Consider the following 18290-nt stretch of genomic DNA (forward strand, 5'->3'; position numbering starts at 1 on the left):
GTCAACAACTGAGACAAACTGAACAAGTTCCACAGACATGTGACTAGCAGATATGGAATGTGTCCCTGAAAAAAAGGGGGGTCAAAATCAAAAGTAACAGTCAGTATCTGGTGTGGCCACCAGCTGCATTAAGTACTGCGGTGCATCTCCTCCTCATGGACTGCACCAGATTTGCCAGTTCTTGCTGTGAGATGTTACCCCACTCTTCCACAAGGCACTTGCAAGTTCCCGGACATTTCTGAGGGGGGATGGCCCTAGCCCTCACCCTCCGATTGATAGATTAATTATTAATGACTAATTATTACACCCTGAAACTGTGTATAATGTGTTAGAAATGTGTGAGTGTAGGACCAGTAAAGGCTATGGCATTGAGCCACTATTTAGCAATGTGAGTAAGAGTTAGGCCAGACAACAAAGACAACTGAGAAACTAAGATAAAGAGGCCTCCCAATTTAGGGAGGGGAGAAACTGTTATGAAAACATGGTGCAGAATATTGTGAGAACGGCAATAACTGAGTAAAGCAGGGAGTAGGATATGTGTGTGTGTGTGTGTGTGTGTGTGTGTATGCATGTGTGTATGCATGTGTGTGTGTGTGTGAACTGAAGGTCAGTAGAGCAGTTTTAGAGTGGAAAACTACAGCCCGCCTACAGAGGGAAGGGATTTCTTTTTGTATGAGTATAAAAGATGGACTCTGAAATTGTGATTGCAGAATTCTCAATGAATAAATATCTCTGACAATGCAGACCGGGACTCTGGCCGTTACTTAAATCCCAAAAGACTTACAACCTTTTGGGAGACGCACAGAGACACTAAAATAGTTTGTTAAATAATTCACATAACACCGATCCAACAGGTCCCAGACGTGCCCAATGGGATTGAGATCTGGGCTCTTCGCTGGCAATGGAAGAACACTGACATTCCTGTCTTGCAGGAAATCACGCACAGAACGAGCAGTATGGCTGGTGGCATTGTCATGCTGGAGGGTCATGTCAGGATGAGCCTGCAGAAAGGGTACCAAATGAGGGAGGAGGATGTCTTCCCTGTAACGCACAGCGTTGAGATTGCCTGCAATGACAACAAGCTCAGTCCGATGATGCTGTGACACACCGCCCCAGACCATGACGGACCCTCCACCTCCAAATTGATCCCGCTCCAGAGTACAGGCCTCGGTGTAACGCTCATTTCTTCGACGATAAACGCGAATCCGACCATCACCCCTGGTGAGACAAAACCGCGACTCGTCAGTGAAGAACTTTTAAAGTTTCTTCAAGTGCAGTTGCAAAAACCATCAAGTGCTATGATGCAACTGGCTCTCATGAGGACTGCCACAGGAATGGAAGACCCAGAGTTACCTCTGCTGGAGAGGATAAGTTCATTAGAGTTGCCAGCCTCAGAAATTGCAGCCCAAATAAATGCTTCACAGAGTTCAAGTAACAGACACATCAACATCAACTGTTCAGAGGAGACTGTGTGAATCAGGCCTTCATGGCCCATCTGGTTTGGGCTTAGTGGGACTATCATTTGTTTTTCAACAGGACAATGACCCAACACACCTCCAGGCTGTGTAAGGGATATTTTTACCAAGAAGGAGAGTGATGAGTGCTGCATCAGATTACCTGGCCTCCACAAACCCCCGACCTCAACCCAATTGAGCTGGTTTGGGATGAGTCGGACGGCAGAGTGAAGGAAAAGCAGCCAACAAGTGCTCAGCATGTGTGAACTCCTTCAAGACTGTTGGAAAAGCATTCCAGGTGAAGCTAGTTGAGAGAATGCCAAGAGTGGGCAAAGCAGTCATCAAGGCAAAGGGTGGCTATTTGAAGAATCTCAAATATATTTTGATTTGTTTAACACTTATTTGGTTACTACATGATTCCATACGTGTCATTTCATAATTTTGATGTCTTCACTATTATTCTACAATGTAGAAAATAGTAAAAATTAAGAAAAACCCTTGAATGAGTAGGTGCTCTAAAACTTTTCACCGGTAGTGTACATGTTGGTCTCTGCAGCAAATGAGACCAAATGTTCTTCTCTAAAGATATAAAAAACACTTGTGTGTGTGAAATGTGAACACATTTTATGACATACATTCTTACAAAAACTAGATACTTAATTCTGTAATTAACAACTGGAATATTATGAATATTGCATTAAAGTATTCTCCTTATGAACGAGAACATCAGGTGACATTGTAAAACTTGTTTTATTCTAGCAAAAATCCCTGAAGTGAGTACTACTACATTTTTATTACAGTATATTCTGATAAAGGCACTTTTAATACAAAATCCAGCACAAAACAAAACCTACCGCTGATGACAGGGTTGTGCGCAACTAACTATTTGCATAATGTATGATACCTTCCCACCCCTAGGAGGCTCACTACTTTGTGTCTTTGGCAGGCTGCTCACTAAGTTTCTCCTTGTGGTACTTCTGTCCAATCCCATAAGGCACGTGTGCCGCGATAGTACCCAGCTCCTTGGCCCCCTCGATGTGGAACATCTGGTCATCAAAGAAGATGTGGGGACGGATCTTCTGCAGGAGGGGCCCTTTAGGGGCCCCGGCTAGGAACAGGGCCTCGTCGATCTCCAGGCCCCAGCTCCTGAGGGTCTTGAGGACGCGGGCCCCTGAGCTGGCTGCGCTGCGGGATGTTACTAGGTAGGTACGAATGGGGCAGGTCATACGCTCGTTCTTGGCGTAGAACTTCCTCTGGAGCTTACCAAGCGCCTCCAGGAAACACTTTAAGGGACCCTGAGTGAATGAGACATAGGGTTAGCATAGTATTATTACATTTTTTATTAAAGCAAATACATCAATGGGTTCCAGTTTATTTGGATAGTCCCCTATTATAGATGGTCTTTAAATGCTCAAACTATCAACAGCCACGGATGATATGCAACAACTTGTTAAGGATTAGGGTAAGTGGGTGTGTTAGTTAAAAAGTTTGTTGATAGTAAGTTGAACATCTATAACCCTCTATAGGGAGACTCCAAATAAAGTATTACCCAAAGAAAGAACATTTGGAATCATGTCAAAAGCTAACATAAAATAGGAGGCATATACTCTCATGAACACCTGTGCAAGAGGTTTGTTCTCAAACTCCTTCTCATGCTCAAAGAACGTGTCCAGGCCGTGTTGTTTCACGATGATCTCCGACTCATCAGAGAAGAGGACAGCATCCCCGTCAAAGGCAACTTTCAGCTGTGTGTCGGAAAGCTTGTTCTCCACATCTCCAGATGCAAACATGGTCGCTGCTGCAATGCCTATTTATAAAGACATTATAAAAAAGGGGCTTATACATGCTCATAAGTCTTAAAAATGCATTACAACGGTATCATATATGTAGGCTATATCATACCTATAAAAAGTGTTACCACAATGTACATCTACAGTTTTTTACTCTGTTACCAATTTAGCATCCATGCTAACCTAAACCAGTTTAATCCCTAGAGGACAAAGGAAAGCAGCATTTTCAACTACCCTCCTCAATGGCCTCCATGACTTTCTCTCCATCCTTGGAGAGGTACAGGTTGGTCAGATAGGCCTTCAGATAGCCAATGGGGCTTTGCCCTCCCGTCATACAGAACCTCTCAATGGTTAAATCTGTCAGGTAGAGTGAAAAACAAAAACGTATCAGAACCCCATACAAATGTGATGGTATCATCAGGCTGGTAGCCAAAGATTGCCACTAACATCCATGCAAAACATGCATACAACCACTAAAAACATATTTGGTCAAAAATACCCATCATTCAATGAAATGCAGCTCACAATAAGCGCGTCTTATAACCATAGAAATATAATTACTCCAATTACTGGTCATTGTATTTCTCTGCTTATAGCACTGTAGTAGGCATGGCTGAGCGTGTCGACCACGAACCGTAGTGGTTGATGCTGTTGATGAGGCGCACTCCGACCTGGGCGTGGTTATTAGTCATCAGGACGATGTCAAACAGCTCTTCGCTGTCGGGGTAGAGCTGCCTCAGCCGTGCGTTCACAGACATCAGAGCCTGCAGGGTGTGCACAAATGCACTGATAAATGCACAGGGGCGGACTGGGACAAGAATTCAGCCCTGGCATTATCCACATCGCTGCGTACACCACCATCCCTCCCACCATCATGATACCACCAACCATAGATGCACCCTTCACCCTGACCCTACACACAGGCAGTAGTGCTGACATAACATTGGCAGTAAAGTACAGCATTTCTCAACCATTTTCTGTACCAGTGATTGGCGAGACATGGTCCTCTTTTTTTAACCAGCTCATGTTTAAAACAAATACGTAAAAACACCACTGGAGACAACTCACCACTATAACTGTGCCTCTTCTCTAACCATTTTGTTTGTCTCAGCACCTTCGCTGGTGTCACTCAGTGCTGCTTTTGTTCTGTTCTGTCTGCTTAAACATTCCACGTTATAAAAGCCAAGCTAGCAACTTAGCCTATATTGCTAATTAGTGCCCGTCATATATATGTTCTCCTGAATCAACACATACCTTCAAATGTTATTGGCCGCATAGACATTTTGCAGATGTTATCGTGGGTGTAGCGAAATGATGTTTCTAGCGCCAACAGTGCAGTAGTGATATTAATAATAGCGAACAATACAAAAAACCACACAAATCCCCTAAATAAAAATAAAGGAATTTAATATAGAGTTATTAGATAGACGGAATATACATATAAAGAAAACGTCCTCTCATTGTCAACTGCGTTTATTTTCAGCAAACTTAACATGTGTAAATATTTGCATGAACATAACAAGATTCAACAACTGAGACAAACTGAACAAGTTCCACAGACATGTGACTAGCAGAAATGGAATAATGTGTCCCTGAACAAAAGGGGGGTCAAAATCAAAAGTAACAGTCTGGTGTGGCCACCAGCTGCATTAAGTACTGCGGTGCATCTCCTCCTCATGGACTGCACCAGATTTGCCAGTTCATGCTGTGAGATGTTACCCCACTCTTCCACAAGGCACCTGCAAGTTCCCGGACATTTCTGAGGGGGGATGGCCCTAGCACTCACCCTCTGATCCAACAGGTCCCAGACGTGCTCAATGGGTTTGAGATCTGGGCTCTTCGTTGGCAATGGAAGAACACTGACATTCCTGTCTTGCAGGAAATCACGAGCAGTATGGCTGGTGGCATTGTCATGCTGGAGGGTCATGTCAGGATGAGCCTGCAGAAAGGGTACCACATGAGGGAGGAGGATGTCTTCCCTGTAACGCACAGCGTTGAGATTGCCTGCAATGACAACAAGCTCATTCCGACGATGCTGTGACACACCGCCCCAGACCATGACGAACCCTCCACCTCCAAATTGATCCCGCTCCAGAGTACAGGCCTCGGTGTAACGCTCATTCCTTCGACGATAAACGCGAATCCGACCATCACCCCTGGTGAGACAAAACCGCGACTCGTCAGTGAAGAGCACTTTTTGCCAGTCCCGACGGTGGGTTTGTGCCCATAGGCGACGTTGTTGCCGGTGATGTCTGGTGAGGACCTGCCTTACAACAGGCCTACAAGCCCTCAGTCCAGCCTCTCTCAGCCTATTGCGGAAAGTCTGAGCACTGATGGAGGGATTGTGCGTTCCTGGTGTAACTCGGGCAGTTGTTGTTGCCATCCTGTACCTGTCCCGCAGGTGTGATGTTCGGATGTACCGATCCTGTGCAGGTGTTGTTACACGTGGTCTGCCACTGCGAGGACGATCAGCTGTCTGTCCTGTCTCCCTGTAGCGCCGTCTTAGGCGTCTCACAGTACGGACATTGCAATGTATTGCCCTGGCCACATCGGCAGTCCTCATGCCTCCTTGCAGCATGTCTAAGGCACGTTCACGCAGATGAGCAGGTCAGTAGAAAGGCCTCTTTAGTGTCCTAAGTTTTCATAACTGTGACCTTAATTGCCTACCGTCTGTAAGCTGTTAGTGTCTTAACGACCGTTCCACACGTGCATGTTCATTAATTGTTTATGGTTCATTGAACAAGCATGCGAAACAGTGTTTAAACCCTTTACAATTGAGATCTGTGAAGTTATTTGGATTTTTACAAATTATCTTTGAAAGACAGGGTCCTGAAAAAGGGACATTTCTTGTTTTGCTGAGTTTATATGATGGTGTGTATAGACATAATGGAAAATGTATGAATAGAAAAGGTGTGTACAGCAGTAGTTATATAGGATGAGCCTTGACTAGAATACAGCATACACACAAAGTAGGTAAAACAGTATGTAAATATTATTAAAGTGACCAGTGTTCAATGACTATGTACATAGGGCAGCAGTCTCTAGGTCAATTACTATTACAGGGCTCCAGGCTAACATTTTCCCCTGGTGTCACTGGTGCTACTAACTTTTACAGTTGTTGGCACCAGCCCCCCAAATTATGAGTAATCATTTTATGAAGTCATTCATAGTGCTTTATTAAGAAGTGTAATAAATAGACAGACTAAGTTGTTTCATCTAACACGTACAAGCAGGAATGCATGACTCAATACATTTAACCTAACCCAGTGATTGTCATGAATTATGGGATGACAATTAAGACTATATTTGCTATATTTTACTGTCAAAATAGGACTCCAGAATTTTTTTGTTCAATAGAGATACATCTTTATGTGCACCTCAAATATCATTAGGCTAATTAATTTGGGGTACAACACGAGGAAGTGGAAACTCAAAACACATTAACTAGATCGATAACTCTAAATATAATACCCACTGCTAGTAGCCATGTATTCAACCAACAGTACATTTTATGTCCTAAAAACATGTTGCAGTTGTAGGCTACTACCCATGAGACCTATCGGCCTATACCCTCGCAAAGGCCGGTGTGCATTTCGCCGCGCGCCGCTCCATATCTCAAAGCCATATCAAATATCTTGGTTGTAAAACTATTGAGCTGACTATTGAGAAAGCTGAGGCCCTCCACTCTTCAAACGGGACAAAGAGACTAAACTTCCAAAGCGGTGATTTCCCGCAATTGCATTTTGAAATGTTAAACGATTAGACCACATTTCTCTCTCAAGCGCATGGGGGAAGAGGAGAGTGGCTTGCTCATTACAGCAGCAGGTCCCTGTGAAACAGGCACAGGGTCAGGGTGCTCAGTTTCATTACAGGAATCGTGAGGCTAATGCACTTTACTGTTTGTCCAAATCATGGTTTTAGCTGCCCAAAAAAATATGACAAAGTGGAATGTGCTCCAAGTTTATAAGCAGTGACACCCATCCTTTCAGTTTTTTACAATCCATGATGTTGTCTGTCTAACTGATGACAGTGTCAGAACAAGTATCTTTGCTGAAGCCCTGTTTCACTTTGAATATGAGTTTGCGTGACCTCAGCCTGAGAAAAACAGGCTGGCCCATCTTGGCAGGGGGGCTGGCCTTGCCCACTGATTAGCTAAAAGGCTCATTATAGATTAGTATAACAGCAATTGTGCAACAATCCACCCAACAGAAATCCACCCAACTATAAATGTTATTACAAGAGGTCTTCCCTCGAGTTAAACATTTGTCATTCAGCTATTGATTCAAACATGGTCTAATGGTCATATAATTTTGACTCCTGTGGCTGCATACCATTATAGTAGAAGAACCAGATTAACCTGCCACAATGGCATCCATGCGTAGATGGTAACAGTGGTAAACAACATTGGCTATTGTAATTCTGAGCAAAAACCTATTCTGGATGCATTACACACATTTCAGCTAGGCCTAAAGACAATGGCAATATTGAGTGAGGTTTCTCCTTCACCTACAATAAGGAATGTATATATAGTTGTAAGGCAATCCCAGCCCATTCATAGACACTAATAACCTTTAGTGCCTATTGACAATAGTATCTTCTGGCTGTGGGAGTTGTTTACAGCCCTGATGCTAGCTCTAAACGTTAGCACGGATCGCTTGCGGTACGGCTTTGGAAACAAAGAACGTATATTTCATATCAGCAAGAATTATTATTATTATAAAAATGTTAAGGTTAAATTCCTAAAACACCTTTATAGGGTTAAGACTCCCCCACATGGACATATTTCCATTTTACAGAGCTTGTTTACAGACAACAGACGGAAGACAGAGTCGATTACCCGTGCTAATTAGCTATCTGCGTCTCCGAGGACGCCGCAAACGTGTTGTCACTGAAAAATACTGTTGGCTGCAACTGTTTTAAAACATTGTACAGCAGAGGAGGACAGGAAATACCATCCAACTCAGTGAATTTCAGAAATGTTTCAATAGTGTGTTTTTTTTTTTTAGTTATCAATTTTAGATACAGTAAATATATTCACATCACCAAATAACTGATTAAAATACTGTTTTGCATTGAAGGACTTTTGTGGGCAGATCTGAAAAAGCCTGTGCGAGCAAGGATGCCTACAAACCTGACTCAGTTACACCAGTTCTGTCAGGAGGAATGGGCCAAAATTCACCCAATTTATTGTGGGAAGCTTGTGGAAGGCTACCCGAAACGTTTGACCCAAGTTAAACTATTTAAAGGCAATGCTACCAAATACTAATTGAGTGTATGTAAACTTCTCTACTATTATTCTGTCATTTCACATTTTTAAAATAAAGTGCTGATCCTAACTGACCTAAAACAGGGAATTTTTACTAGGATTAAATGTCAGGAATTGTGAAAAACTGAGTTTAAATATATTTGGCTAAGGTGTATGTAAAACTTCCGACTTCAACTGTACCTGTTGTGTTGATGTTTAGGATGAGGTGGGTGTAATTCTTTGTGTGCTCTAGGGCAACAGTGTCTAGATAGAATTTGTATTTGTTGTCTTGGCTACTGGACCTTTTTTGGAACACCATTATTTTTGTCTTACTGAGATTCACTGCTGCTTTAGGCCCTCTTTGGTTGGGGACAGAAGTACCAGATCATCTGCAAACAGTAGACATTTGATTTCTGAGTCCAGTTTGTCAATAATGGTGTATACGTGGTTTGTCGTACAGTATTTTGGTAAGAAGACAATTTTACATTTTCTCAGGACATTGATTCCACTGAGGAAATGTTAGAGTCTGCTGTTGATGATACTGCAGAGGATTCTTCAGAGATTGCTGCTAACGCATATTCTACAGAAATTATTGGGGTCACATTTTATGGGTTGGAGTGATCAAGCCTTGGTTCCAAATATTAGGGAAGATGCCAGAGCTGAGGGTAATATTGAAGAGTTTAAGAGTAGCCAACTTGAATTTGTGGTCCATATATTTTATCATTTTGTTTAGGACACCATCAACACCACAGCCCTTTTTGGGTTGGGGTGGGGGGGGTTGTATTTTGTCCTGTAGCTCATCCAATGTAATTGGAGAATCCAGTGGGTTCTGGTAGTCTTTAATAACTTATTCTAAGTTTAGTAAATGATCATGTATATGTTTTTGCACTTGGTTCTTTGTTATATGGCCAAAAAGGTTGGAGAAGTGGTTTATCAATACATCTTCATATTGGATAGATAGCTCTTCATGTTGTTGTTTGTTTAGTGTGTTCCAATTTTCCCAGAAGTGATTTGATTCTATGGATTCTTCAATCACAATGAGCTGTTTTCTGTCATGCTGGTCCTTCTTTTTTCTTAGTGTATTTCTGTATTGTTTTAGTGTTTCACCATAGTGAAGGCGTAAGCTAAAGTTTTCTGGTTCTCTGTGTTTTTGGTTGGATAGGTTTCTCAATTTCTTTATTAGGTTTTTACATTCTTCATCAAACCATTTCTCATTGTTGTTAGTTGTCTTAGGTTTTCTGCCGGAATTTTAATTTAATATGTCAGCTGATAGGTCAAATATATTGTTCAGGCTTCCTACTGTTCCTAAGTTTACACCTTCACTATTGAAGGAAAACATTTTGTCTAGGAGTGATTGGATGTGTTGTTGGCCAATAGTTTTTTGGTAGGTTTCTACACTACCCTCCTTCCATCTATAGCATTTCTTAATAGTATGCAGTTCGTTCAGCTTCGATGCCTCATGGTTGATTATTGCTCCGTTCAAGTAGATTATGATTTTGCTGTGATCTGATAGGGGTGTCGGTGGGCTGACTGTGAATGCTCCGAGAGACTCTGGGTTGAGGTTGGTGATAAAGTAGTCTACAGTACTACTGCCAAGAGATGGGTTATAGGTATACCTACCGTAGGAGTCCCCTCGAAGCCTACCATTGACTATGTACATACCCAGTGTGAGACAGAGCTGCAGGAGTTGTGACCCGTTTTTGTTGGTTATGTTGACGTAGTTGTGTCTAGGGGGACATATGGGGAGGGGTGCTGTCACCTCCAGGTAGGTCTTTGTCCCCCTGTGTGCTGAGGGTGTCAGGTTCTTGTCCAGTTCTAGCATTTAGGTCACCACAGACTAGAACAGTGGCTTGCGAAAGTATTCACCCCCCTTGGCATTTTTCCTATTTTGTTGCCTTACAACCTGGAATTAAAATGGATTTTTGGGGGGTTTGTATAATTTGATTTACATAATATGTCTACCACTTTGAAGATGCAAAATATTTTTTTGGGGTGAAACAAACAAGAAATAAGACAAAAAAACACAAAACTTGAGTGTGCATAACTATTCACCCCCCCCCCCCCCAAAGTCAATACTTTGTAGAGCCACCTTTTGCAGCAATTACAGCTGCAAGTCTCTTGGGGTATGTCTCTATAAGCTTGGCACATCTAGCCACTGGGATTTTTGCCCATTCTTCTAGACAAAACTGCTCCAGCTCCTTCAAGTTGGATATGTTCCGCTGGTGTACAGCAATCTTTATACCACAGATTCTCAATTGGATTGAGGTCTGGGCTTTGACTAGGCCATTCTAAGACATTTAAATGTTTCCCCCTTAAACCACTCAAGTGTTGCTTTAGCAGTATGCTTAGGGTCATTGTCCTGCTGGAAGGTGAACCTCCGTCCCAGTCTCAAATCTCTGGAAGACTGAAACAGGTTTCCCTCAAGAATTTCCCTGTATTTAGCGCCATCCATCATTCCTTCAATTCTGACGAGTTTCCCAGTCCCTGCCGATGAAAAATATCCCCACAGCATGATGCTGCCACCACCATGCTTCACTGTGGGGATGGTGTTCTCGGGGTGATGAGAGGTGTTGGGTTTGCACCATACATAGCGTTTTCCTTGATGGCCAAAAAGCTCAATTTTAGTCTCATCTGACCAGAGTACCTTCTTCCATATGTTTGGGGAGTCTCCCACATGCCTTTTGGCGAACACCAAACGTGTTTGCTTATTTTTTTCTTTAAGCAATGGCTTTTTTCTGGCCACTCTTCCATAAAGCCCAGCTCTGTGGAGTGTACGGCTTAAAGTGGTCCTATGGACAGATACCCCAATCTCCACTGTGGAGCTTTGCAGCTCCTCCAGGGTTATCTTTGGTCTCTTTGTTGCCTCTCTGATTAATGCCCTCCTTGCCTGGTCCATGAGTTTTGGTGGGCGGCCCTCTCTTGGCAGGTTTGTTGTGGTGCCATATCCTTTCCATTTTTTAATAATGGATTTAATGGTGCTCCGTGGGATGTTCAAAGTTTCTGATATTTTTTTATAACCCAACCCTGATCTGTACTTCTCCACAACTTTGTCCCTGACCTGTTTGGAGAGCTCCTTGGTCTTCATGGTGCCGCTTGCTTGGTGGTGCCCCTTGCTTAGTGGTTTTGCAGACTCTGGGGCCTTTCAGAACAGGTGTATATATACACTGAAATCATGTGACAGATCATATGACACTTAGATTGCACACAGGTGGACTTTATTTAACTAATTATGTGACTTCTGAAGGTAATTGGTTGCACCAGATCTTATTTAGGGGCTTCATAGCAAAGTTATTTTATTCATTTCACTTCACCAATTTGGACTATTTTGTGTATGTCCATTACATGAAATCCAAATAAAATCCATTTAAATTACAGGCTGTAATTCAACAAAATAGGAAAAACGCCAAGGGGGATAAATACTTTTGCAAGGCACTGTACATGTCCCTGGGCCTGGAAATGATTGATCTCCCCCTCTAGGATGGAGAAGCTGTCTTCATTAAAGTATGGGGATTCTAGTGGGGGGATATAGGTACCACACAGGAGGACATTTATCTCTGTTGAGATAATTTCCTTTTGAATTTCTAGCCAAATGTAAAATGTTCCTGTTTTTATTTATTTTTATAGAGTGAGTTATACCAAATTAGCATACCCCCTGAGTCCCTTCCCTGTTTTACTCCTGGTAGTTTGGTGGATGGGACTACCAGCTCTCTGTAACCTAGAGGGCAACCAGTGGGTCCATCACCTCTATACCATGTTTCTTGTAGGATGACAATGTCTGTATTTCTGATTTATTTGGTAAAGTCCAGGTTCCTGATCTTTAGGCCAAAGGCAGATGACCTCAGGCCTTGGATACTCCAGGACGAGATAGTGAAGGATTTGTGTTCCATAAAGTGTCCAATGTTGTTAGTCGTGTGTTTTGGCCTCAGACCAGTAAGTGTGAGCAGAGCCTGCTGAGCATCTGATACATTCCATTATCTTGGGCTAGTGTAAGCGTGGGGGTTGGGCCTGTTTGCCTGCTCACAGCCTGGGCGTATGTGTGACTTTTATGTTGAGGCCCTCTTTGCGGGAGTGGGGGGCGTGGGGTGGGCAGGAGGGGCATAGGTCTGATCTGAGGGGGCATATATGGGATTTGGGCATGGTTGGTTTGGGGGGGTATTGATTGGTTGGGGTGGGGGTGTGGATGTGGGGGGGGGGGGGGGGGGGTCCCGCAGGTCTGTGGCTGGGTGACCCTAGTTGGTCCTCAGACAGAAGGTCTAAGGTCTCTCTCTCTCTCTGTCTGTCCTAATGACCACTCCACCACAGGCTGGTGTTATTTGGGAGCCAAACATTCTGAGCAACAAATATTGTGTGATAGATAAGATAAATCTCCAACCCTGAGACACAAAAGCAATCATCCTCACCACTGTATCCTCACACTCAAGAGCAGTTAATGATAATATTTTGTCAGCGAATTAATAGGAGATATGGGAACACTACTAGGACACTTTCCCTCTCATCTCTAGGGCTAAGTCATTCTTTTTTTCAGGTATGTGCCAAGTGCCAACCGCTTACTTTATTGAGATGTAAAACTGGGTAGGCTTATGCACAACATGCATAAGCCTACCCATGTCCACGTTCCACCTGTTGACGTGGCTTGCTGCCTACTGGCTTCGGCATTACCGGTACATTGATCTCTAACTTCAGCACCATGGACAGCTCCGTATATTTGTATTATGCATGGCCTACTACCTACATGACATAGGAAATACACTGAAATGTAAATTAAATTAGAATGCTTTTACTAACACTCACCACAGCTGCTTAAATCGCCTTTATAATAGGCTAATGCAACTCTTTGATCGCATTTGCAGACCAAGGCAAGATGAATTCATGACAGTAATTAAGTAGATTGGGAAGCATTCAAAACAGAATTGCCTCTATATAACAATAATCACTCTGATTTTTCTGTAAAATTGGCCTACTGTAGCGTACCTTTTTAACCAACTTGTGCGCTCATGGCCATTCGTGAAATAGTCACATTATGGTCATTTTGAACAGATCACCACCACTTGTGTCAAATAATAGTTTTACAAATTCTTCTCAAATTAGCCTATATGATGAAATTCATTGCTTCCATACTACAATAAAAATAACATAAAAAGCTACTGCTTTAAATACAAAGATCAGCTTATTTCAACATATACAAAGGAATCCGTTGACAATGTCTATGTCATATCAATACAATAAAGAGTAAATTATTCCATATCATTGCTGTGTTGTGGCCGGCTGTTTTAAGACTACTTGTTGCAGCAGATGAGGCATTCTTTTTAGCAAACCAATTTCTAATATCCATTTTGACCACGATGAACAAACAAGTTAAGGTAGCCTACTCTTGAACATGACATTCCGAACGATCACGAGGCTGTCTACATAACGCTCCACCCACTATTCATTTGAATCAGCAAAAAGAGACACACGCTTCATGATGCATTTATGATAGGTCTAAAACCCTGTCAGTCTTAATTACTTGAGCCATATTTAATTTAACAATAAAAAATAGAGGTAATTGAAACTTTAAATGGGCCAAATATCATATCATATCATAGCATGTTATAGCAACAACAACAAAAACATTAGTCATGCAAAATTTCATTCAACCATGTATTTTATTTACACAGGCAAGGAGGTGGAGCCGGCAGGGGATGTAGCTCAGTTGGTAGAGCATGGCGTTTGCAACGCCAGGGTTGTGTGTTCGATAAAATAATGTATGCGCTAACTGTAAGTCGCTCTGGATAAGAGCGTCTGCTAAATGACTAAAATGTAAATGTAAATGTATGGTAGGGCGAGCATGGCTCCCTAAGGCCCGCCCACAACGCCAGGCCTGCAGTAAAGTAATATATTTAAATATATGCACTATAATTGCATTTGATATTATGTTTATGAAATAGATAAATGAAATATCTTTTTTTATATATTTGGGAAATATATGTATAAATAATACAGCCACCTGTATAGTATGTAACATAGAGAAATGCACAAGCGATGGACTTGTAAAGGATGCCAGAAAACATATCAAAGCTATGTGAACATACAGAGTCTTTTAATAACTTTTTTATGCTTTTTTTTGTCTTTTAAAAATGCTGAAATATCAAATGATCCCTCCTGGAAAATGACCTGTGAGACAAAAATAAATAGCTTAAACATCACTGCTACTTCAGCCAGGTGTTGCTGTAAAGTAAAGCTAACTCAATTAATACATTGCGGAAGGATTGTTCAGTGTCAAACCTCAATAGGATAGAGTGCCTTGGGCAAGTTTCTGCCTTTAAACATCGAATGGCACAGCCATTGGTGCCATGAGTGTTGTGTGCTGGGCAGGGAGCGATCCAGGTCCCTGGTATGGAGGCGTTGTGGTGATCCCACCAGGGTTCAATAGCTTGGGATACCTGCCCCCTAGACCTGCTGTTAGAAGGAAAGGTGTTAGCAGGAGATCATCAGAGAGGGCTATCATTGGCTGGTATAGTCTTGGAGTTAAACCTCATGTAGTCTAAAGCACTATTCACCTGCTTTCATGGAGTAAGGATTCACTCCTTTGGGGAGACTAGAGTTCCCTAGATACATCCCCATCGGGGGAGGAGGTAGAACAGGCTTATTCTGGAAAACATATCAACAAATTTGCAAATGTATTAGTAACATTCTTACAGTTGAAATACAATGGTCATCCACTGCTTTACTGACGTGAATTAAAGTGAATACCTCAGCCTTGGGCATGGGACTTGTGTCAACCCATCAATGTGAATCAAGCCACTGAGAAATAGATGAATCCACTAGAGTGTCTCTATATAGAATATACATAACAGGTTACTTACAGAACTAGGCTTGTCATCTGGTATCCTTGTCATCTGAGGAACATCTTTCTTTTCACTGAAGAACCAGCTGAGCCAGCCTCCACTGTTTGGTGTTTTCTGTACTGGGGGTGCTGGGGGCTGAGGTTCAGCCGCCAGCCAGCTGCCAGTCTGGCTCTGAGGGTTGGCCTCGGAGTGTTCCGGCTTGGTGATGGTCATTAAAGCAGGATCCGCCACATATCTACTCCGGATATCTGTGACAAGTGGGAGAAGTCAAGCCACTCTGCTCATCACAGTACAGAACAATCACTAGCTGACAGTGTGTCTTGAAATGATACTTTGTTACAACCCAAACACAACCAGACTACAGGCACATGGATTCCTAGAGTTAAATCTGTTTCACGTAGACATTTAGACAACACACTCATAAGATAAGGCTTTTCTTATTACCTTTTCTCCTGGCATAGAAATGTCCACAACGTGGAGCATTCACTCCAGCATCCCAGGATCCCACTATGGGGATGATGGGAGGTGAAGGTGGTCCATGCCATTCCATCTGTTCCATTCCATTGGTTTGTGTTGGGATGATGCCTTGTTGGAATGATTGGTTCTTGTTGGGATCCTCCCTCTGGATGATGCCTGTCGGGAGGATCCCCTCCCTCTGCACAGGGATGATGTTTGTCGGTTGGATCCCCTCCCTTTCAGGTACCACAGGCATGTCATCAAGGAGCTATCCAGTGCAGGTGGAGTATAGGAGTTACAAAGACATTAGAATTACCGTTATCATTCCAGCCATCATCATTAATCATCATGATTACACATGACTCATCCTACTCTTGCTGAGACTAATCTACTACCTGAGAGAGGGCACTCTGCAACTCAATAAACTTCCCCTGCATGGAATTCAGCTGCCCCTGCATGTGGTCCATTGACTGCTGCAAGTTGTTCACCTGGTTCTGGGCCCACTGCATCTCATCCTTAGCAGTCATCAGGACGTTTATCAGACTGAGATAAAGAGATTTCACACCATGCCCATTGGACCATCTTTAGGATTCTTTGTCCCCCAATTCCCATTTCTTTAAGAATGCACCTCTGTGCAGATGTTACATTGTGTTACATAGAAAACCCTTACCCTGACATGGGCTCATGGACCAATGGGATCATTGGTATGTCTCCCTGCTCCTGGTTCACTAAAGAAAGAATGCAAGGAAGATTAGAGGACAAAGCCTTGGTTCAGCAATGACACATTCTGCACACCATGACTATTGGACTGTACAAATGAAGTCAATCCTTGCTCCATTGGTAGTCGTTCATAGGGGACTTTTGGGAAAGTTACCAGAATTATGCAACCTTACATCAGCCCAATCAGTGCTTACCTCCAGGAGAGTTATCCATGGTTAGCTTTCTCAGATAAAGACAATCCTTGTGAAGTGCACTCCGTCTGGGTCAACAATACAATGATACACAGCCTTCAGGCAACTTTTTGTCTTGTGCCTGAATGATGGATCCACAGAACTAGAATGAGATTCAATTTCTATGGATGGAAAAGCAGCGGTATTGCTCAGTGTTATGACATATTATTGAGTCATAATCATGACTACATAACTAATAGTTAATATAGGTTAACAACGTCATAGCAACCAGAGACTTCTATTGATTGTGACATAATCAATACATAGTTCCATATAATTCCATATCATGTTGAATTGAGATTGAATAAGTAATATGTAGGCTACAATCCTATGAGGATTATTATGTCCAATGATAGAATCATGACACAAGAAACCACAGGGCCTAATGTAACACTAACATTTGCACTGCTGAAAAGTAAAGCCATTCTAAAATCCACTGAAACTCAATACATATAGCTTTTATATATGCACAGAACCATATTTGTTACACTATTTTGTAAGGAAATAGAAGTCTATAGTAGAGTCCTTGATGAACATCTGCTTTCAACTCTGTCTTATAGGCCAATGTCTTATAAAAACGTTATCACTAAACAACTAAATAAGTGCCTCTATAAATAGACCTACAATAAGTTACAGTGAGTTGATAGTCATTTGGTTGAATTACAGTATTTTAGGCCCCTCCCAGATTTCGGTTGGTGACCTGGATAATGTTGCTGCTGTGGGATTCATCCTGCTCCTTCTCGTAAGGAACGGGGCCAGCTGACCACAATACATGTCATTATCATATCACAGTTTCCTGTTGGCAAGAAGCAGCCGTATCACTGTGTGTGTGTCAGTCCTATGTAACACAGCCTAAAGATGTTCCACATGCTAGCCCCCTGGAAGCACGATACAGTCAAGTGCTGCTGCTGCTGTTGACATCCCTGTAGACACCAAAACAACCCCATCCCATCCTGACACACACTTATCACCAACAGATAATGTTCATGCAAACCCTACCTCTTCAAAGATGATCCTAAATAAACCCCACATAGCCACACGCTCCAATCCGTCTCCTATCATTGAGAACCCCCCTTACCTTCTGTTTTCATCCACAGACATTATAATGCTCACCTTCTGCTTCTTCTTGATGTTCTTGGCCTTGAACTCATTCTGGAAAACACAAACACATACAGGTCAATCCCAGACATCTACAGTAGTAGAGCAACAACCACAATCAACCATCTGTTGCATAGGTAAGTACATATTGGTAGTGGATGAGGTGAATTACCTATTTTACAAAGTACAATGGTTTGAGAATTTACAGAATTAACACCATGATCCCCACCTTCACACAAGCAAACACCCACGTACAGCTAATTATAGTGCCTGTGTGATGAGGATGAGGTGTATCTCATATAACGCAGTGGGGGTACTTTGTGCCTCTAATCCTTTGTTATGAATAGTGTCTTAAACAAGCAGTGGCTACTCAGTCCTCCTAGTGTCAGCACCCAGAGTATCCATGGCAACTGCAGACTGGGCCCAGCTCATGGAGATGCAGTCCGTTGCCCAACAGGCAGAAAGATACC

At 42.5% G+C, this 18290-nt stretch overlaps 1 protein-coding gene across 1 annotated transcript; it reads right to left on the reverse strand.

Moving 5' to 3' along the window:
• Positions 1-2380: 2380 nt before the first annotated feature.
• Positions 2381-16705, reverse strand: LOC311126172 (uncharacterized protein; the record flags this gene model as incomplete). Its single annotated transcript, XM_084200193.1, has 9 exons — positions 2381-2749; positions 3074-3261; positions 3479-3601; positions 3879-4008; positions 15335-15564; positions 15761-16040; positions 16168-16315; positions 16443-16500; positions 16687-16705. 9 exons carry the CDS (start codon positions 16703-16705, stop codon positions 2381-2383), a joined length of 1545 nt encoding a protein of 514 aa, XP_084056319.1.
• Positions 16706-18290: the final 1585 nt, after the last annotated feature.

Source organism: Coregonus lavaretus, assembly GCF_964263955.1.
Source record: "Coregonus lavaretus genome assembly, contig: HAP1_SCAFFOLD_1175, whole genome shotgun sequence".
NCBI lineage: Eukaryota > Metazoa > Chordata > Actinopteri > Salmoniformes > Salmonidae > Coregonus > Coregonus lavaretus.